Source organism: Salmo salar, chromosome 01 (assembly GCF_965601325.2).
Source record: "Salmo salar chromosome 01, fSalSal1, whole genome shotgun sequence".
Lineage (NCBI taxonomy): Eukaryota > Metazoa > Chordata > Actinopteri > Salmoniformes > Salmonidae > Salmo > Salmo salar.
Window position 1 is genome coordinate 152,129,002 of NC_138291.1, and position 23,818 is coordinate 152,152,819.

Consider the following 23,818-nt stretch of genomic DNA (forward strand, 5'->3'; position numbering starts at 1 on the left):
CTCTCTCTCTCTCTCTCTCTCTCTCTCTCTCTCTCTCTTTCCTCCCCATGAGACAAGTCATGAGACCAGAAACAGGGCACCAAACAGAGAACAACATGCAGCTAGCAGATGTACAATAGAACCTAACAAAGAGCATGTCTGTGTAGAGTATAATAGCAAACAACTGAATAAAAGCCGATCCCAACAGCTGATCGTAACCCCTTATGTTTATTCACTGCTCAGTATGCTTGGCTGTGCTTTAGGGAACATCTGCTCCCTCTCCCTCCTCTTGTCTTCTCTCAGGTGCTTTTCATCTTAACAGCTTCAGATGACAGAGCACACTGAGGCAGGAGGGGCTCCGACGTAACCTGTGAGTGGGACCAACGAAATGGTCTGTGTGGGGGGTATTGTGTGCCTCTGTAACTGTGTGCGTGCCTGCATGTGTGTCGGTGTCTGCCTGTGTCTGTGCAGTAGTGTTTGAAGCCAATTCCACAGCTTTTTTAATTCTTCCCCTCTAATCAGGGACTGCTTCAGACCTGGGACGCCAGGTGGGTGCAATGAATTATGAGGTAGAACTGAAAACCAGTAGGCTCTGGAACTTGAATAACCCTGACCTGTGGTTCGCGGTATTCTGTAATCCTATTTCTTGCTAACCAGGATCAGATCAATCTGGCTGTTTTAGAGCCAGTTTATGTTTTCAAGAATGGGATAATATTATTCTGATCCAGATACCACAATATCAAGATCACAGTATGTGGATGTTTAGTGAACTAAAACACGCACTTGACTTTTTTTCACCCTTACTAGCTCCGACTTTGCTAACAGCAACTTTATTAAGAAAAAAAAGTACTTACTATGACTGTGATAGGTGCTTGTCCCACCTAGCTATCTTAAGATGAATGCACTAACTGTAAAATGACTAAAATATCAAATGTAGTGCATTGAATAGGCCTACACCTTGCCATCTACTGGACAAGTTGTGGTACTACTTCTACACTGTCAAAGGCAAACAGAGATGAGTAAACTACATGAACAAAGATACCTAAAGGTACCACCTTTCCGGTGGGATGAAGATAATCCAGAGTTTCCGTATCAAAACTTTCAGAATCACTACCTTTGAGTTTTGAAAAACACAAAAACGTAATTTAATCCTGATTGAAGGTGAAATTGGATTACCAAATCCCTAATGTTGAATCCTAACATTTAATCTCATTTTATAGATAACTTCTGAAAAACTGGCCCCTGGGAATCATAACAATTCCTCATAAAAATACTGTTTAAAAAATGTACACATACACAAGCAAGCGCACACACATGCAAACACACACGCACACTATCTATCTCTTTCCCTCCTTTTCTATTTCTCTCTCTCTTACAAACACAGACTACAAACAAACACTATTGAACTCTTTCTGTCTCACGCACAAATAACATTTCTTCATTTGACACTATGGAGAACAGTCTATTTCTCTCATTCACACTCACCTGCTGTGCTTTTCCTGACCAGCTGCTCTGTGTAGTGGGGATAAGCTAACTAACTACTGTACTACACCACTGCTGCAGTTGACAGCACCTTGAGCAGTGACTCAATCACATACACTGCACGTACATAAATTCCATTCCACTACTAAATAGTGGGCAGTTACATTCCTTTCAAAGAGAGAGAAATGTTACATTTGGTCCACAAAAATTGTGTGCAGATATTATGTTAAATAAATTTGGTATCATAAAAAACTAAAACATCCCATAATGAGAAAAGGAATTTGATAGTCGACCAGCAGTGAAGCCAAATAAAATGATTACATTATGACATAGCATTGAAACATAGCATCAAATACTTTATATACTGTAACTAAAAAGGTATCTTAGAAATCCAAAAAGAGAACCAGAAGTGTCACTAAAGCATTAGAAAAGTGTTAGGAATACTTTAGCAGCTGAAACATGCAAAAATAATATAATGCAGAGACATTCTGGAACGCTACACACCCACACACACACCATAACTTTAATCTCCGCTAACACTACCAAAACACAGACCTGCAGGTGTATGGTACCTGACCTTAGAAATAGGAAGCACAAATAGCGTGTACAATACCTTAGAGACAGGCATCTGGATGTTCCGAGTGTGTGTGTGAGTATGTTCGAGTTCTGCCAGTGCGGGGTGCGAGAGCATACACACACACACACACAGGATAGTAGCGAAAGAGGACAGAAAATCCAGGTGTGAAAAATGCTGTAGTGATATGTTTCTCTCTCTTCTGTCTATCCTTCTCTTTGTCTCTCACTGTCTCTACGTTCCCTCTTTTCTCTGTTTCTATCTCTCTCTCTATTTCTGTCTGAATGTTGTGCAGTCCTGCCTCTCTCACCATGTGGTTCTTATGTGTTTGCCAACGTGCAACACCAGCGCTGGGGAAGAGGAGGGGAGGAGGAGGAGGGGGAGCAATGAGGGGTTAGGGAAAGAGGAAGGGAGAGGTAGATGAGAGCAAGAAGTGAGAGTTGAGGGAGGGAGGGAGGGAGGGAGGGAGGGAGGGAGGGAGGGAGGGAGGGAGGGAGGGAGGGAGGGAGGGAGGGAGGGAGGGAGGGAGGGAGGGAGGGAGGGAGGGAGGAGGGAGAAAACAGTAGGAGAAAGAGGATACATAGAGTTGATACTGGTGGAAGTAGTTGATAGTGTACACAGAGACATAGAGAGATGGAGAAAAAAAGGATAGCGTAGAGAGAGAGCGAGAGAGAGAATGAGGGAGAGAGAGAAAGAAAGGTTCATGAGTTGATGGGGAAGGAGAGTGAAGGGAGCTGTATCCATGTTTTAGTGTGTCTCTGGAGGCCCATGATGCCATGCTGTGCAGTCCCGTACCTCTATCTCCCTCCCTCCCTCCCTCTTTTCCCACCTCCTATTTTTAGACCCCAGCCCAGCCGTGAATCAAAGCAATGAATCAAAGCTTATCAAAGAGGGGCAGGATCTGGGATGCAAAAGAGCCCTGTATTCCACACCTCATCGACTACAAAGACACACACACAGGAAAAAGGATACACACACATTAACAATCATGTTCACACACACACGCACAAAAGACAGGCACACAAACATACAAAACACTAGCTTTGACTCCCATCCCATCCCATGACTTAGCAGTGCCTCAGAGTGAAATGTCAAAAATTTTTACACTTCCTCTATACACATATTCTTCTACAGCTAATCTAATCTATTTGTAGCCCATATGACTTCCAAATGATCAGGTTTGAAGGGCCATTCAATTCCCTCAAGCTCTAGTTTAACTGCTTACGCAAACCCAGAAGACTACTTTCTCTGTCTAGCGAATAGCATAATAAAATACAACCTATCATCGCTGTCGGAAGAAAACCTTGAAACTCTACATTTGTTTTTCATTTGTAGTTTTAGATCAAAATATATGGAGACATCTATGGAGTTTCATCTAGGATAGAACGAAAGGACCATTCCACACGTTGTCATAGACTTTCCACATACAGTACATCCATGTCATAGAAAAGTGGAATATGTTTCATGTGTCCCAAAATAAACTATTATCCTAAGCATTGCATGCTGGGCCTCTGTGGAGAAATTCTAATGACCCTAACCCAAGAATGTGAATAATTTAAATAAATAATATGACGTCTTAGGATCTGGTCCAATCGTTTTTGTACAAAGCCTTGATATACTGTATATGTATGCCAGTGCATTATATAACAACAGAACAAGTTATAAATAGTTAAGGGATTTTTGAACTGAAATAAAGCAAAACAAGATCCATCAAAGAGATTTCATGAAAGTTTAAAGCATGGTTGGGGAATTGATCCTAGGACGTGATGGGTATCACCGCCGTGCAAAAAAGACACACACGCATGCACTCATGTACGTATGCACACACACCCACTTACGCACGCACACACACATTGATGGAGTGAGACATTGTGTGTGTGTGCTTTTTGAAAGAAAGCGGCAGGTACCCTGGTGGGTAGGAGCATAGGCTGGTAATCGAAAGGTTGCTGGATCGAATCCCCGAGCGGACAAAGTAAAAAATCTGTCGTTCTGTGCAAGGCAGATAACTCCCAACAACTGCTCCCCGGGTGCCATGCATGTTGATTAAGACAGCCCCAAGCACCTCTCTGATTCAGAGAGGGTTAAATGCAAGGTTGGGTTAAATGCAGAAGACACATTTCAGTTGAATGCATTCAATTGTACAATTGACTAGGTATCCCCCTTTTGCCAGATTACTGTGATCAATTCAGAAGTCAATGGAGACAGGTAAACATCACCTTGAAAGGATAGGGTGAGTGTGATGGAGGAGGTGAAAGAGAGAATGAATGAGAAAGGAAAGAGAAATAGATCTGTCTTTGAAGCCTGCTATCAGTTCACAGAGCAGGGCGAGTGGCTGCTCAAGCAAAAAGTAAGTCATAAAGAGAGGGGGCAAAAGACACAGAGAGAGAGAAACAGAGAGAGAGAAACAGAGAAAGAGAGAGCGAGAGAGAAAGAAAGAAAGAAAGAAAGAAAGAAAGAAAGAAAGAAAGAAAGAAAGAAAGGGGCACACATTACCTTTAATTTCAGTTTTCATACAGGCTATAGGAGAGAAGACAAGCCCTGTGTGTGTGTGTGTGTGTGTGTGTGTGTGTGTGTGTGTGTGTGTGTGTGTGTGTGTGTGTGTGTGTGTGTGTGTGTGTGTGTGTGTGTGTGTGTGTGTGTGTGTGTGTGTGTGTGTGTGTGTGTGTGTGTGTGTGTGAGATTGTCCCTCATCCCTAGCCACAGGAGGATTGGACTACAAAGACCAGAGTGCAGTGGGCAGGGTATGGGATTGTCATGGGATGACGATTTGATGCAGGCTCCAATCCCATGTGTGTGTGTGTGTGTGTGTGTGTGTGTGTGTGTGTGTGGCATGTGAGAAAGGTGGGATTCACACTCTGTCTGATCTGACACAATGTACCATGGAGGGGGGATCAAAAAGTGTGTGTGTGTGTGCATGTGTGTACGAGTGAGTGAGTGCATGTGTGTGACAGAGACTCAGAGACAGGTAATTAAGCACCTCTCTTCCCTCACACAGGCAGGTGAAAATGGACTATGTACCAGACTGTTCAGAGACTAAAGCTGTGATTTACAATTTCTAATGGAATGTGCTTCCTCTTTTCCCATTGCCTATAATGCACTGTACTTGTTATGACTGTGTGTGTGCATTTGTTGAGTACTTTATAGTGTGTTACAGAGAACAGTTGATTCCATTATACCTCTCATAGCCTCAGGATGAAGTGATGTGATCCAGTCTTCATGAATTCAGATGAAAGAAGGAGAGGAGTGAGGAAGGGAGGGAAGGAGAGAGGAAGGGAGGTGAGTAAACACCATGAAAGGTCATGCTAACGTCATAGAAGTCATGTGGCTATAAAAACTATACCGTCAAACTTACGTCATAGCTACGTCACAGCTGCCTGGAAAACAAGCAAGCTCTTCCCTATAAACCACCCACCTCTACATTTAAAAAAGGAACATCATACATTTGACATGAGAGTCAGACAGTCAAAGACAGTCTAGGCGGTCTCTGAGGCCCAGCAGACATCCTTCGTCTATTAGACGTCTGAAACATTAAGGATCTCTTCTGGCGAGGTGAAGGCCCTGTCTGAGGCTCCCCTATGTGTTGCGGTATACAACCGTACCCTAGCTTAGCACTTAGATCCACTAGAAAACTCTCGGCTGTCTAGCTATCTGTTTCTGCTCCACAGGACAACCTAGATTAGCTCGTTGAGCAGCAGATGCTGGTTGGAGAGTGTGAGTGAGTGAGCGCATGCATGCTAGTGTGTGTGTTCAGCTGAACAAATGTACTTTTCCAGCAGCTCTCTGGCTAATGCAGCCCGGTCACAGATAGTACTGGAAGCATACAGCAGGATGAGATCATAGGCTTATGTGCTGTATGACCATCCACTCGGGAGTTGTGTGTGGGTGTGTGTGGGTATGTGTGTTTTGTGTTGTGTTGTGTTGTGTTGTGTTGTGTTGTGTTGTGTTGTGTTGTGTTGTGTTGTGTGTGTGCGTGCGTGCGTGCGTGCGTGCGTGCGTGCGTGCGTGCGTGCGTGCGTGCGTGCGTGCGTGCGTGCGTGCGTACGTGTACATCCATACTTCTGTCCATGTGACAATCATGCATTGAGGGTGAAAAGTGGCCTGGCCAGGAATAGAAGCGTTGTGTGTGTGCGTGTTATGTAAGGTGGCAGAGTCCCGTGGTGTGTGTGAGGGCTGACTGCATGGTGGTTAGGGAGAGGACACAGAGACAGTCAGGGGACAGAAATCCCCCAGACTACAGTAATAGTACTAGGATTCCTGGAACTTGGCGGTGGAGGTGGCTTCAACCACATAGTTGCATCCCTAGTTCACATGCTTACAGCAGCAACGGAATGCATTGTCCCGGACAGTCCTGCCCCACTTACTATGAAGAGACTGAGCATGACAGGGATACCATCGGAGAAAGGAAACTCTTTTTAACAATACTTAGAATGATTGAATTAACTAGAACCAATGTGGCACATGATTACCACGCTATACAACAACATTAGCAAAAACACACATTTGGTCAACAGTAGTGAAAATCGATGTAGCCCGTAAACAAAGGAGGAGCCAGCAAGCTGCTCTTAGAAAATAAACTCAGAAGAATCGGTGACCATAGTGACTGTTCACTACACAATATTTGACATTACCTGCAAATTCAGCTCTCAAGCTCAAACTTTGAACGAACCAAACACTGAAAGTACATTTAGACCGTACGCACACAAAGCCAGCAAACAGCCTCCAACTCTTATTCTCTCCCCCAGTCTTTCACAAGGGGTTTGGAGGGAATTACTGGCTCAAGTGGAGATATCTCATCAACAAACTGCCACTGAGTGCCAGTGAAACGGGGACAATTGTCAACATCAGCACTGTGACCATGCAGAAGAACGGGAAATTACGGTGACCCGGTTGACTATTTGCATATAGTAGCCGTATGCATACTCCTACACAGGTAAGGTAAAGTCAGTTTTACTTACGCGTTTAACTCAGAGCTCCTTTTCTCAAGAGTGCATTAATTCTCACTCTGGTTCAGCAGAGTGAGAATTTACCCGCAAATACTGTACATCAGAGGAGAAACACTGTTTCTGACATTATGGGAAATGCAACCCTAATTAAAGAGGATCTCTGTCTCTCGCTTTCTCTCTCTGTTTCTCTCTCTCTGTCTCTCTATTTCTTTCTCCCTCTTTCCCTCTCAAACAAAGATTCTATCACCCCATTCAGCTTTAAATCAAATCAAAGCTTACAGTGCAACTGGCAACTGCTTCTGACAAGCTCCACAAAAGACACTCTCCCAGGCCTTTGTTAATGTGCTTAAGAACTAGTGAGAAAGAAAAGACTCCAAAGTCAGAATATAAGAGCATTTTTGACACATTTAGAGCAGCATACCGTAGAAAATGTCTTCCACCACCAAGACAAGCTGAGAGGGATTGTGTATTTATTAGGCCGAAGTGAAATCATCAACTCATTTGGGGCGTATAGTGTTGAGTTAGTAATGAAATGAAAGTTGTGTTTATTTCAAATCACATTGTGCTGGTTCAGCTTTTGGAACTTGTGGTCAGCTCTGAGTCAGGTTCTGTCAGAGGGGGAGTTTTGAGTTCCTCCAAAACACTGACCACCGCACAACCCTGATCACTAACTTTATGGCCAAAGTGGAGAAACTCTCACGGTTCAGATTTGACAACTGCAAGAGAGAAACCTTGACATCCCATATCAATACCCTGTCTATGAGTCACATGTAGGGTTTGCTTTGTCCTGGCTCACCCAATTACCCAAAGGTTGCTTTGTTGCCTTAGACCTCTAAATGTAACAACACAAGGGACTGAACACACACACACAAACAACCACGTGCATATGCACACATGATGCATGGTCTGACCTCCCTGAAAACCTTTACTTTATAACAACATCCTGTTAAAGTTTCCTAAGAGAGAACAAAGGCATAGACCACAAGCCATATTAAGACTTTAAGCCATATTAAACCATATTTACGATTTCTTATCATTACAAAAGCTTTATTATGATTAAATATATATTCATTACCCTTAGAGTGTTTCAATTCTCATAACTCCATAAGCTTACCTAAAATTAAACCAATACATTATCCTGATTAAAAGTGAACTAATATTGTCATGATTGGATATGTATTACGAATTACCCTTAGGGTCCACTCAAGTAATGGAATGGTTATACTAAAAAGATTCCAATGTAAGCATAGAGGAACGTTCAGACTCGAATCATTAATTTGACCCAATCACCATACAACACATTGATTTTACAACAAGACTGATGATGGGTCTACTTTACCTACAGTAGGTCTTGTGATATGTTTCTCCCTTCACACACACACACACACACACACACACACACACACACACACACACACACACACACACACACACACACTACTTTGGGCTTGAATTTCTCTATGGGTGCACGTGTATACACACACACACACTGTCACGCCCCGATCTGTTTCACCTGTCTTTGTGCTTGTCTCCACCCCCCTCCAGTTGTCGCCCATCTTCACCGTTAGCCCCTGTGTATTTATACCTGTGTTCTCTGTTTGTCTGTTGCCAGTTCGTTTTGTTCGTAGAACCTACCAGCATTTTTTCCTTTGCTCCTGTCCTGTCTTAGTTTCTGGTTTCTAGTTTGTCACAGGTTTGACCCCTCTGCTTGACCTGACCCTGAGCCTACCTGCCGTCCTGTACCTTTGCCCCACTGCTCTGGATTACCGACCTCTGCCTGACCTGAGCCTGCCTGCTGTCCTGTACCTTTGCCCCACTACTCTGGATTACCGACCTCTGCCTGACCTGAGCCTACCTACCGTCCTGTACCTTTGCCCCTGTTGTTGAAATAAACATTGTTACTTCAAAACAGCCTGCATCTGGGTCTTACCTTGAAACGTGATACACACACACACACTCCTCCTCATCCCCTGTGTTTAGGTCCCGAAGGAAGATACAATATTTATTGGATGATTATTCACTGTGTGAACCAGAGGGGAGAATCCTGCTGTTAACCCATTTAATCGGTCACAATAGTGAGAGAATTTTAAAAATATATTTTTCAGGCTTTAGGGAATTTAATGTTGTACTTATCAACAAATAAGTCATATACGGTATTAGGCATTATTAAGCTGTCTAGTATATTCAGAGAAGCTTCATATGATTTCTCAAAATGGTCACAAGATCACATGCATAAATCTCCAGGGTTTACTTTTACAGACGAATTTGGCACCAGAAGTCTGTATTCAACAGCTTAAACAACACATACCTTGTTGAAATGTAAAAAGATTTTAAAGGGTCTAGTTTACATATGTACCTTCATTTTTAATACATTGAATCCATGATGCTTGTGGTATTTGAAAATATCTTAGCCGTCTGATTTGTGACCAATGGGAAAATACAGTGGCTCTAACTTATTATATATTTTAAATCATAGGAGATTATTTCATTTTTTTCAGTAGATTGAAGTTGAGTTGGGTTATGTATATACTTGATCAAGATGATCTTACAAATGATTTGACCATTATCCATTAGCCTTCATATATGTTTAAATCAGTGATTTTGACAGTAAAATGTGTTATTTCAGGGGGATTTTCCATGTATAGACCCTTAAACTGAATTAGTGTAATAACTTAACAAATATTTAATGTCAATAGGTTTGTTTAGTGTCTCTTGCACAAGGGTAGACCTGGTTTATCAGAGTATTGGGACAAAGCCACAGGTGTAAACCTGGTTCGTATGGGTATTTAGGCTTGAAAATGCAGGTGTAGATCTGGTTAAAATGAGTATTGGGACTCAGACAAGTGTGTAGACCTGGTTTATAGGAGTACTGGAGCTGAGGTGCAGGGGTAGACCTGGTTTATAGTTTATGAGTATTCAGGCTTTAGCACATTTAATTGGGTTCAAACACATGTGCAGACTTTGTCTATATGTAAATTGGAGCTGAAGTACAGGTGTATACCTGGTTTGTATGAATATTGGGGCTGAAATGCAGAAGTACACCTCTTTTTATGACAGTTGGGGCTGACATGTAGCAGTAGACCTGTATTTTTGTTTTAATCAATATTGAGTTAGACGTGCAGGTGTCCACCTGGTCTGTAAGAATATTGGGGCTGAAGTACAAATATAGACCTGGTTTGTATGAATGTTGAGGCTTGGGCACTGTGGTTTACCTGTTTTATATGAGTATGCCCATGGATTTATCTGGTTTATATGAATAATGGGGTGTACAAGTCTCATACAGCTAATGGGTCTTGAAGGACGTCTATTGACCATTCAAATCATTTTTGGCAACAAGTGTGTGCTAGGAAAAAAGCTAAATGGGGCTGGGGAACATGTGTTATACCAATGTACTTTGGGTTTATCTATGAAATGATGAGGGTATACAGGTCAGATGTCACAGCCCTAAAATATGCAAAAAGAAGGGTTTCGGTATGCAGCGAATAGCTGGATATACGTGTAGGTTACTGTTGGTGACTTGGGGAATACAGGCCTAAGGAAGTGGATAACAGGGCTAAGATAGGCAAGTAACAGGGATGAGGTGTATTAGTGAAGGAACTGGGGTCTATGAGTAACAAGTAGGGGGTTTAAGGCTAGGATATGGGTGTATCAGTACTTGATTGTATCAATACTAGGGAATTGGCATGTGGGTGTTAGGATTAGGACATAGGATGTGTGGGTCATTGGGTTTAGGTGTGTGAATAAGTGGGCTGAGGTATATACCTGTAGATATTGAGGAATAGGGGTACATTTCTGTTCATTTTATTACAGGCAGAGAAATGTATGTTCCCATCGTCAATTGTGACCGAGAATAAAACATACTATATGGATTACATGTTAGAGTTACTAATGGCATAGGATTTCCATAGTGGCATGTGGTTAAAAACAAATGGGTTAAAATAGTAATCAGGGCAAGGGCCAGGACTGTGTGTATGTGTGTATACAGATAAAGGATCATTGTGTGTGTGTGTCTCTCTTTTGTTCCAACACAGTCATCCATCTGTGACTCATCCCGCCAATTAGCAGGGGATCTGGGCATTCAATGATGGAAACCATAGAAGAACATTAAGGAATACACAGCACAGCCTCCCTCCCAGAAGCTCTCTCGCTCCCTGTCAGGGAACACCGCAAACACCACTGATGATAAGGCTACAGGTCAAAGGTTAGGAGTTATATAACTCCTGGGGCACACAAGACACACACACACACATATTGTACAGATATAACACGAGAAACAGGAATGAGCCATCAACAATCCATCAAGTAAAAGAAGGACACAGCAGTGTATTTGTTGATGGAAATCAATAGGTTTTCCAATCGTACAGTATTTATTTAATGAGAAGACAATGTCATTGCTTCCTGTATGGATTGTTTCCCACCCATACTCTTATTGACTGTCTAGCCACGCTATGGACTGTCTAATTGGGCTGTGTGCTGTCACAAGCAATGCACATGCCCCGCCCACCTGAAGATCTGTCTTTTTTAGCCATCTATTTCCTGTGTTTGAGGGGTGCCCCACCCACCTGAGGATCTGTCTTTTTCAGCCATCTATTTCCTGTGTTTGAGGGGTGCCCCACCCACCTGAGGATCTGTCTTTTGCAGCCATCTATTTCCTGTGTTTGAGGGGTGCCCCACCCACCTGAGGATCTGTCTTTTTCAGCCATCTATTTCCTGTGTTTGAGGGGTGCCCCGCCCACCTGAGGATCTGTCTTTTTCAGCCATCTATTCCCTGTGTTTGAGGGGTGCCCCGCCCACCTGAGGATCTGTCTTTTTCAGCCATCTATTTCCTGTGTTTGAGGGGTGCCCCGCCCACCTGAGGATCTGTCTTTTCCAGCCATCTATTTCCTGTGTTTGAGGGGTGCCCCGCCCACCTGAGGATCTGTCTTTTTCAGCCATCTATTCCCTGTGTTTGAGGGGTGCCCCACCCACCTGAGGATCTGTCTTTTCCAGCCATCTATTTCCTGTGTTTGAGGGGTCCACTTGTCATTAAATATCGCTGGATTGATTGCTTTCATTTTACTCCCGCAACTCTTTCATACTCTTGCTTGTGCCTGCTGTTTTTTTCTGTTAACGGATTACATTGGCTTTCCGTTGCATGTATAAGAACGCTAACGCTTCGTCAAAGATTTAACACACCGTCTCGACACTTACATCACAAGAAAGAGATTTATTTTGATGAGTGTACATTTTTTCTAGAATTAAAAATAGTAATAATTGAATACAGTTGAAATGTTTACAAATTAGATGCGCTGAAATGAAATCAACTTCTGAAAATGAACACTCGGATTATAGTGATATTATATCTGATCTCGCAAACAATGTAAAGTATGTATGGATAGGAGGAATCTACTGTAGATAAACCTGTTGATTTTTTATCCGGGGGTATACTGCTATTGACACACTTGTTGAATTATGCAACAGAACATGACAACAACAGTAATTAATGAGGCAGTCTAGACAGTGCAGGTGAGTACAGGTAGGGTAGACAGTGCAGGTGAGGACAGGTAGGGTAGACAGTGCAGGTGAGTACAGGTAGGGTAGACAGAGCAGGTGAGTACAGGTAGGGTAGACAGTGCAGGTGAGTACAGGTAGGGTAGACAGAGCAGGTGAGTACAGGTATGGTAGACAGAGCAGGCGAGTACAGGTAGGCTAGACAGTGCAGGTGAGTACATGCAGGGTAGACAGTGCAGGTGAGTACAGGTAGTGTAGACAGAGCAGGTGAGTACATGCAGGGTAGACAGAGCAGGTGAGTACAGGTAGGGTAGACAGTGCAGGTGAGTGCAGGTACTGTAGACAGAGCAGGTGAGTACAGGTAGGGTAGACAGTGCAGGTGAGTACAGGTAGTGTAGACAGTGCAGGTGAGTGCAGGTAGGGTTGACAGTGCAGGTGAGTACAGGTAGTGTGGACAGAGCAGGTGAGTACAGGTAGGGTAGACAGTGCAGGTGAGTACAGGTAGTGTAGACAGTGCAGGTGAGTACAGTTAGTGTAGACAGTGCAGGTGAGTACATGCAGGGTAGACAGAGCAGGTGAGTACAGGTAGTGTAGACAGTGCAGGTGAGTGCAGGTAGGGTTGACAGTGCAGGTGAGTACAGTTAGTGTAGACAGTGCAGGTGAGTACATGCAGGGTAGACAGAGCAGGTGAGTACAGGTAGGGTAGACAGTGCAGGTGAGTACATGCAGGGTAGACAGAGCAGGTGAGTACAGGTAGTGTAGACAGAGCAGGTGAGTACATGCAGGGTAGACAGAGCAGGTGAGTACAGGTAGGGTAGACAGTGCAGGTGAGTGCAGGTACTGTAGACAGAGCAGGTGAGTACAGGTAGGGTAGACAGTGCAGGTGAGTACAGGTAGTGTAGACAGTGCAGGTGAGTGCAGGTAGGGTTGACAGTGCAGGTGAGTACAGGTAGTGTGGACAGAGCAGGTGAGTACAGGTAGGGTAGACAGTGCAGGTGAGTACAGGTAGTGTAGACAGTGCAGGTGAGTACAGTTAGTGTAGACAGTGCAGGTGAGTACATGCAGGGTAGACAGAGCAGGTGAGTACAGGTAGGGTAGACAGTGCAGGTGAGTACATGCAGGGTAGACAGTGCAGGTGAGTACAGGTAGTGTAGACAGAGCAGGTGAGTACATGCAGGGTAGACAGAGCAGGTGAGTACAGGTAGGGTAGACAGTGCAGGTGAGTGCAGGTAGTGTAGACAGAGCAGATGAGTACAGGTAGGGTAGACAGTGCAGGTGAGTACAGGTAGTGTAGACAGTGCAGGTGAGTGCAGGTAGGGTTGACAGTGCAGGTGAGTACAGGTAGTGTGGACAGAGCAGGTGAGTACAGGTAGGGTAGACAGTGCAGGTGAGTACAGGTAGTGTAGACAGTGCAGGTGAGTACAGTTAGTGTAGACAGTGCAGGTGAGTACAGGTAGTGTGGACAGAGCAGGTGAGTACAGGTAGGGTAGACAGTGCAGGTGAGTACAGGTAGTGTAGACAGTGCAGGTGAGTACAGTTAGTGTAGACAGTGCAGGTGAGTACATGCAGGGTAGACAGAGCAGGTGAGTACAGGTAGGGTAGACAGTGCAGGTGAGTACAGGTAGTGTAGACAGTGCAGGTGAGTACATGCAGGGTAGACAGAGCAGGTGAGTACAGGTAGGGTTGACAGTGCAGGTGAGTGCAGGTAGTGTAGACAGAGCAGGTGAGTGCAGGTAGGGTTGACAGTGCAGGTGAGTACAGGTAGTGTAGACAGAGCAGGTGAGTACAGGTAGTGTAGACAGTGCAGGTGAGTACAGGTAGGGTAGACAGTGCAGGTGAGTACAGGTAGGGTAGACAGAGCAGGTGAGTACAGGTATGGTGGACAGAGCAGGCGAGTACAGGTAGGGTAGACAGTGCAGGTGAGTACAGGTAGGGTAGACAGTGCGGGTGATTACATGCAGGGTAGACAGAGCAGGTGAGTACAGGTAGTGTAGACAGAGCAGGTGAGTACAGGTAGTGTAGACAGTGCAGGTGAGTACAGGTAGTGTAGACAGAGCAGGTGAGTACAGGTTCGGTAGACAGTACAGGTAGGGTAGACAGTACAGGTAGGGTAGACAGTACAGGTAGTGTAGACAGAGCAGGTGAGTACAGGTAGGGTAGACTGTACAGGTAGGGTAGACAGTACAGGTAGTGTAGACAGAGCACGTGTTTTGTGGTTGCAGCCCTGTTCTACCCATGTATGTTGATTTATTAATATATGCAAATTCACCCATTGTATTTATGTAAATGCTGCACATATAATTACCTTTATTTTAAAACAAACACACACACACACACAAAACACACACACACACACACACAGCCAAAAGTGTGACTGCAGTGAACTGATCTCCCCTATCAGGTGAGTCCCAACAGAATCCTCTTTGCTCTGCCTTACGGGGACCAAGTCTGTATCACTTCACAGAGGTGGACTCAGACTGTCACTGCTTTCGACATGACTACGCCACAATATGTCACACAGCCATCATTACTCTGTATCGCTCCCTCTCCTTTAGGTCAAAAGACTGGTGATGCATCCCACATGGCACCCTATACCCTATTTAGTGAACTACTTTTGACCCAGGCCCTCGGTCTCTTGTCAAAAGTAGCGCACTATTTAGGGAATAGGGTGCCATTTGGGAGGCAGACAGGGTGATGATAAACAGTACTGTCCTAAACACTCAAATGGTGTTAACCCTGGAACCACTTCTATACAGCATCACATAGATATGACTGACTGTTTCAATGCCATCACTCTCACAACATATTTCTCCTCTGGTCAGAGAATCAGCACATAGCTATCCTGTTGGACTATTCTATCACTCCTCCTTTATTTCACAAAAATGCACTCCTTTCTTTTGTCTCACTCCTCTCTAGTTGGTAAATGGGTCAGCCCAGAAAAACAGCTGCTGCCGCCGGAAACAAGCACATACATACACATACACACACACACAGGCACCCACACACGCACACACACAGAAGCATGCACACACACACACACACACATACAGCGAGAGGATGCAGGGCGAGGCGACAGGATAGAAACAAAACCAGGGACATGCAGAGAAAAGCATATTCCCTGGTTGATTGAGAGAGAGAGGGATAAAAGAGCGCGAGCTCATCCCTCTCTTTCATGTTGCTAGGAGAATAAAGGCCTAATGGATGGCAGGTGTGGAGGCCATACACATAATGAAGCTAGAGAGCAATAGGACCACAGCTAGATAGTTTAGGACATAGTGTCTGTCTGTCCAAACCTTCCACTCAGGGGAAATAAGGATAGAGATTATGAAACAATGGATCATAAAGGTACTGTAGTGCACTCAGAAAAAAAGTGCTATCTAGAACCGAAAAGGGTTCTTCGGCTGACCCCATAGGAGAACCCATTGCAGAAATCTTTTTGGTTCCAGGTAGAACCCTTTCCACAGAGGTTATTACATGAAACCAAAAAGGGTTCTACCTGGAACCGAAAAGCGTTTTCTTATGGGGACAGCCGAAGAACCCTTTTGCAACCATTTTTTCTAAGAGTGAAGGATGGATTATTTTGAGGGGGTGTTCAAGATACAGGTTTCCTTTCCTTTTCTTTTGTTCCGTTTAAATCTAACCCAGCTCTTCTCTAATGAACAGGTAAGAACAGGTTCTAGAACAGTGCTTGGAGTAGTGTCCAATTAAAGAATGCCCACTGCACTTCCAACACAAGAACCAAGCAAACCAAAAGATCTTGGCTAGCTACGTGGGAGCACTCTACAGTCATCTACAGAGCAGCTGATAAAACAAGGAGAAACCAGAGGACTTCATTGGAGAAGCACAGTAGCACACTGTTCATGAAATGCACTCTCACCATGACTACAGTGCAAGACATGTGCTTCAGCAAAGGTCCTGTGAGTGAATGACAGCAGGGATGAGCGTGAGTGCAGATGAGCCAATGAGTGGCAGGATGAGGGTGTGTGTGTTTCCTACCTGGACGTTAGGAGGGTAGAAGGGGGAAGTCCTCTGGAGCTGGAGCTGCTTGTCAATCGTGTCCTTCAGACACTGACACACACGCCGCTTCTGGTCAGCAGAGTAGGCTTCCAGACTGAGCAGGCAGTCACACTTCTACACGGCCAGAGAGAGAGAGAGAGAGATGGGGGGAGAGAGAGAGAGATTGGGAGAGAGAGGGGGGAGGGACAAAGGATGAGCGGGGTGGTTGTTCTCCTTTCACCCAATACTGTATTCTTCTCTTTGTTGCAGGTTTGACAGTTTGGTTGACAAAAAGGTGTGTTTGTAGAAGTGTCTTCATGGTGTAAGGACCTCTGTTTTAGGAGGGGGAGAAGAGAGGGAGAGAGCAAATGAAAGAGAAAATGAAAGCAAATGAATGATGGCAAATGAAAGAGAGGAACAGTAAGATAGTGTTGGAGAGGTATCATGCTTAATGGTTTAATTCTCACCCATAGAGAAATTCAAGCCCAAAGTAGTGTGTGTATGTGTGTGTGTGTGTGTGTGTGTGTGTGTGTGTGTGTGTGTGTGTGTGTGTGTGTGTGTGTGTGTGTGTGTGTGTGTGTGTGTGTGTGTGTGTGTGTGTGTGTGTGTGTGTGTGTGTGTGTGTGTGTGTGTGTGTGTGTGTGTGTCACATCCACTCAGTCACAGAGAATTACGCTGACCCACAGGTACAGTCCAGGTCAGCACAGAGCATCTTGAGAGAGCAGAGAATGCTTTGAAAGAGAATAAGTACCAACAAAAGAGCTTAGCAAGCCAGAAGTGTCATACTATACTGCTGCTGAGTAGTAGCAAACAGTAATAGCGCTATTGACTACTGTGCTTCATTAAAGATGAACAACCTCTTGGTGTGATACATGACCATTGTGACTTGGAGCCATATATAGGCCTAGTAAGCTTGTGTATGTACACTTTCTCTTAAGTATTTTCCCTCTCATAACATGTATACTATATTTTTTCATTTTTTAAATGTTTTTTCATTACATTTTTGCTTTACCTTCTGTGTTTATTCTCTCTGTAAATTGGGGGCAAATTGAATACTTTGTATATCTAGGGAATGATATGTAGCACTGGGAGCATTGATTTGAATCGACACATGCTTCAAGAGGGCCACCATTGTTCCTGTTCCCAAGAAAGCTAAGGTAACTGAGCTAAATGACTATCGCCCCGTAGCACTCACTTCCGTCATCATGAAGTGCTTTGAGAGACTAGTCAAGGATCATATCACCTCCACCCTACCTGACACCCTAGACCCACTCCAGTTTGCTTACCACCCCAAAAGGTCCACAGACAACGCAATCGCAATCACACTGCACACTGCCCTAACCCATCTGGACAAGACTAATACCTATGTAAGAAAGCTGTTCGTCGACTACAGCTCAGCATTTAACACCATAGTGCCCTTCAAACTCGTCATTAAGGAGGTGAGGAGGAGGTAAGGGCCCTCGGAGTGTGGTGTCAGGAAAACAACCTCACACTCAACGTCAACAAAACAAAGGAGATGATCGTGGACTTCAGGAAACAGCAGAGGGAGCAGCCCCCTATCCACATCGACGGGACAGTAGTGGAGAAGGTGAAAAGTTTTAAGTTCCTTGACGTACACATCACGGACAAACTGAAATGGTCCACCCACACAGACAGCGTGGTGATGAAGGCGCAACAGCGCCTCTTCAACCTCAGGAGGCTGAAGAAATTTGGCTTGTCACCAAAAACACTCAAACTTTTACAGATGCACAATCGAGAGCATCCTGTCGGGCTGTATCACCGCCTGGTACGGCAACTGCTCCGCCCACAACCGCAAGGCACTCCAGAGGGTAGTGAGGTCTGCACAACGCATCACCGGGAGCAAACTCCCTGCCCTCCAAGACACCTACACCACCCGATGTCACAGGAAGGCCAAAAAGATCAAGGACAACAACCACCCGAGCCACTGCCTGTTCCCCCCGCTTCCATCCAGAAGGCGAGGTCAGTACAGGTGCATCAAAGCTGGGACCGAGAGACTGAAAAACAGCTTCTATCTCAAGGCCTGTTAAACATGACTGTTAAACAGCCATCACTAACATTGAGTGGCTGCTGCCAACATACTGACTCAAATCTCTAGCCATTTTAATAATTCAAAATTGGATGTAATAAATGTATCACTAGTCACTTTAAACAATGCCACTTTATATAATGTTTACATCCCCTACATTACTCATCTCATATGTATATACTGTACTCTATACCATCTACTGCATCCTGCCTATGCCGTTCGGCCATCGCTCATCCATATATTTATATGTATATATTCTTATTCATTCCTTTACACTTGTGTGTGTATAAGGTAGTTGTTGTGAAATTGTTAGATTACTTGTTAGATATTACTGCATGGTCGGAACTAGAAGCACAAGCATTTCGCTACACTCGCATTAACATCTGCTAACCATGTGTATGTGACCAATAAAATTTGATTTGATTGATTTGATTTGACATTGGCTGTATATTACATCAACCTGACAACATCTCTTCACACCCAAACGGCAAGCATTAGGGGAATTAGGGGAATTAGATCATGTGATTATGACTTCAAGTTGGGTATCGCTCAAAGAAAGAACATAAATCAATGTTTATTCCCCCCCCCCCACCCATTTTTCTCCCCAATTTTGTCATACCCGATAACGATCTTATCTCTTCACTGCAACTCCCCAACAGGCTCAGGAGAGGTGAAGGTCGAGTCATGCGTCCTTTGAAACATGACCCGCCAAACCGCACTCCTTAACACCCACCCGCTTAAGAAGTATGAATGCCCTGACTTCTGCAGAGGCTATATCATCATAAATGCAGCACGGCCAATGCAGACGTCGGATTGACGGTGCAGCTCCTTTAAGCCCTGTCTAAGCTGTGTGGTTCTACTGAGCTATATGGAATTGTTTTAAGCAATACTTAAGGTAATACTAAGAATCATTTTGCTATTTGATTTAGAATTTTAAGACCACTTGAAGAATCAAAAATATACAGTACCAGTCAAAACCTTGGACACACCTACTCATCCAAGGGTTTTTCTTTATTTGTACTATTTTCTACATAATAGTGAATACATCAAAATGATAAAATAACACATATGGAATCATGTAGTAACCACAAAAGTGTTAAACAAATATATTTTAGATTAGATTCCACCCTTTTCCTTGATGACAGCTTTGCATACTCTTGGCATTCTCTCAACCATCTTCACTTGGATTGCTTTTCCAACAGTTTTGAAGGAGTTCCCACATATGCATAGCACTTGTTGGCTGCTTTTCTTTCACTCTGTGGTCCAACTCATCCCAAACCCTCTTAAATGGGTTGAGTTTGGGTGATTGTGGAGGCCAGGTCATCTGATGCAGCACCATCCCTCTCCTTCTTGGTCAAATGATGGTCCCACTAAGCACAAACTAGATGGGATGGCATATCTCGGCAGAATTCTAAATCAATCACAGACTGTGTCACCAGCAAAGCACCCCCACACCATCACACCTCCTCCTCCATGCTTCACGGTAGCAACCACACATACATAGATCATCCGTTCACCTACTCTGCATTTCACAACGACACAGCTTTTGGGACCAAAAATCTCAAATGTGTACTCATCAGACCAAAGGACAGATTTTCTAATGTGTTTCTTGGCTCATGCAAGTCTCTTCTTATTATTGGTGTAATTTAGTATTGGTTTCTTTACAGCAATTTGACCATGAAGGCCTGATTCACACAGTCTCCTCTGAACAGTTAATGTTGAGATGTGTCTGTTACTTGAACTATGCGAAGCATTCATTTGGGCTGCAATCCGAGGTGCAGTTAACTCTAATGAACTTATCCTCTGCAGCAGAGGTAACTCTTGGCCTTCCTTTCCTGTGGCGGGCCTCATGAGAGCCAGTTTCATCATAACGCTTGATGGCTTTTGCGACTGCACTTATAGATACTTTCAAAGCTCCTGAAATGTTCCGTATTGACTGACCTTCATGTCAAAAAGTAATGATGGTCTGTCGTTTCTCTTTGCCTTTTGAGCTGTTCTTGCCATAATATGGACTTGGTCTTTTACCAAATAGGGTTATCTTCTGTATACCACCACTACCTTGTCGCAACACAACTGATTGGCTCAAACGCATTAAGAATGAAAATAAATCCACTAATTAACTTGTCACACATTGAAATGTATTCCAGGTGACTACCTCATGAAGCTGGTTGAGAGAATGCCAAGAGTATGCAAAGCTGTCATCAAGGCAAAGGGTGGCTACTTTGAAGAATCTCAAATATAAAATATATTTTCATTTGTTTAACACTTTTTTGATTACTACATGATTCCATATGTTATTTCATAGTTTTGATGTCTTCACTATTATTCTTCAATATAGAAAATAGTACAAATAAAGAAAACCCCTTGAATGAGTAGGTGTGTCCAAACATTTTACTGTGATACCAATGATTGATTTTGCTATTTGCTTTTGAGTTTAAGACCACTTGATGTATAAACCTTTTTTTTGTAACAAATTGTTTGATGAAAAATATTTGGGCCGTTACTGCTATTAGCCCCTACAAACACATTGAATAACAAATTCACTACATGGAACAACATATAGTCTGTCCTATATAACAAAGATCTGGATTTAAAAAAATGCATTTAACCCCTTATTTTTGCCTCTAAACTGTCTCCATATACACTGTACTTCCATACATTTTTTCAACTGGTACCGGGGGACCTTCAGACTAGTCTTGTGAACCTGTGGGCGTCCTAGAGCAAAACAACCAACATTTACATTTCCACAGGGATGTCATATTTGTGTGTAGCTCAAACTGTTCAGATGCTACAGAAAGTAGTTGGCAGATCTGCTGTACCGAATTCAGATGAGTCCCAAAATGGTTGTGGGGGTCGTAAAGCAAAACGAAGAACACCATCGTGTTCATGAGAGTCTCATCTTCACATAGAGGGGTTTAGAACATCTGTCCGTTGAATGGCATACGTAAAGCGGAGACACCGAGCTCTGATGTCATGTACATCATGTTATTTTACAGCCGCTGTGTTCCAATGTAGGTACTTACCAGGGACCAAATCTGCTATTTTCTATCCATATACGGGTTGCGAGTGTAAAGGGGTCAGTACGTGGTGTGTGTATGTGTACAAATTTTGTAGGTTACACAATGGTGTATCCTCTTCTATTAACTACAGTGGATCTGTACAAAGACATAGTCTACTAAAGGGCACTGCAGAATAACTGGGGGGAAAGCCTGTGGCCTTGAATAGGGTCAATACATTGTTATCTGTTGAGTCACCCTCATGTGTTTTTCTGCGAAACACTTAGAAGCATTCCTAATGGTTCCTTTTTAGCATTTGACATGGACCAATCGCCCCACCACCACCTCAACCGCCATCACTATCACTAAGACACACACAATGCAACACAACACAGCACACACACATACAAGGTTATTGACCAAATCAAAATGACCAATCAATCACCTTTAGGGAATACAAGTTGCGGATGGCATTCATACGCCCACATACAGTGGTTCACACATGAAGACTACTCAGAAACTCCGTAAAAGGCAAAACAAGTTTTATCTCCTGCTTGACAGAGAACCTGACTCTCACAGACAGATGACTGGCTCAGGTAAGATCATTTCAGTTCCATTCATTCCCTGAAGTGAACACTACATAAAAGACATGTCATTTCTCTACACTCAGCTGTTTATTTCTTCTATTCACTCTATCCGTTTTCTTCTATCTGATGATTTCGCTTCCGTCTGGAAGGAAAACATTTGTGCAGAGATGTCTTTGGCAGCATGGGTTACTTTTAGAGCTTTTTCAATTTTCTCGAAGTCCTCAGAGATCAACCGGAGTCCTGAAGGATTTTCTTGGAGCTAACTCTGCCCTGGTCTGACGTCTGTCGCTAAGCGGTCCACTGCCCTTTACCACTGTCCTTTGATATTGGGAAATGTTTATCTCCTGTGGGAAAGTCTTTGTTATCAAGACGTTGTCATTGTCAGAGATAGTATTGCAGTCTAATGTATTTGGAACTGTGATGGTTTTTCCCTGACACGGGGAGAACTATTTAAGAAGTTGCGAAAGTCTGCACACAGAGATACTGTCTATGTGAAGAGACCACCACAGCTCCACACACAGTGTGCAGCTGTACTCCTCCAAGCTAGAGATGTGGATAATGCATCCATAGAGAAAGAAAGAAAATAGTGGAAGACAAAACCAAAAGAGAAAGCGAGACAAAGATTCAACAACAAGGAAAGAAAGAACAAGGGAAAATGTCAGAGAAAAGAATCACAAAGACAGACATAGAATTGAGAGAGAGAGACATTCATACTGGCAGCAGGACCATTTATTCAACTGAATGGATGTTTCTCCTCACTCAAAATAATGATCAAATGGACAGAATGTTTTAAAGCAAGCAAAAATTAATAGTGATATTCTGTTGTATCCCTCACTGAGATGTAATGAAGAGGTCAGGAGCCAAACAGTCATGTCCTGCACCACAGGTGCCAATCAAACTCTGCACCACACAGGCCCTTAACAGTTAGGTAAATGTCCCCACTCACACTTTAAGGAGTGAGAAAGTGGTCCCTGGTCAGACCCTTAAAAGTGAGCATGTAGTTAGTCCCTCATCAACCTGTAATAGTGAACAAGTAGCTTCTGCTTTGGCCCTGAAGTATAGGGTTGTGTCCCTAGCCACCTTGCTTCCTTATTAGGGGAGTACTAGTGGACCTACCGCATATAAAGTAGTAGTGTATAAACCTTCCCATATCACACACTTAAATTGCCAGTTGTGCCCTGCAGTATAAGAGCAATGTAATTTTGTACTGCATAAACTAAACAGCTCAGTTTTGCTGTCTCTCTTCTCAGACTGACTCCAATGAGCCCTGTCATTGGCTGTGTCTGGTGGGATTGTGTGAAGTGACATCGCCATGGTAGGAGCCACATTTAGCTAGACAGGCCACAGTGACTGCATTCTCTCACTGATAGATAGATACCTCCGCTGTGACCGACAACTCCCCACAGCCCCACAGTCTCACAGCACAGAAACACAGCTGCCATGGAGCAGCCCAATGACCCAGCGGAGCGCACACACCGTTCAGTACTGTAAATACCCACACAGGCATAAGTACATTCACGCAACCACATCAACATGCATGCACACATCCTCCTCTGGTAAGGGCCCGCATGTGCCCAAATAAGGCTGCATGCAGCCTCGAAAGAAGCACAATTTAATTATATTTGAATAAATGCATGTAACACATTAACATGCACAATAATGAAAATGTAACAACAATGGCATCAGCTGAGACTATACCCCACTCCATTGGAGTATAGTGTGTA

The 23,818-nt window shown here is 43.7% G+C and overlaps 1 protein-coding gene across 5 annotated transcripts in view; it reads right to left on the reverse strand.

The window, feature by feature from the left end:
* LOC106565973 (regulator of G-protein signaling 3) overlaps positions 1-23,818 on the reverse strand; it is a 200,272-nt gene that overhangs the window by 80,148 nt on the left and 96,306 nt on the right. For 4 of the 5 annotated variants that reach the window (XM_014133716.3, XM_014133701.3, XM_014133709.3 and 1 more), the window contains one exon: positions 16,465-16,599. In XM_014133716.3, coding sequence (XP_013989191.3) covers positions 16,465-16,599 — 135 coding nt within the window. Of the gene's footprint in view, positions 1-2,074; positions 2,286-16,464; positions 16,600-23,818 lie in introns of those variants that run through there. The other variant, XM_014133750.3, reaches the window with a different exon arrangement.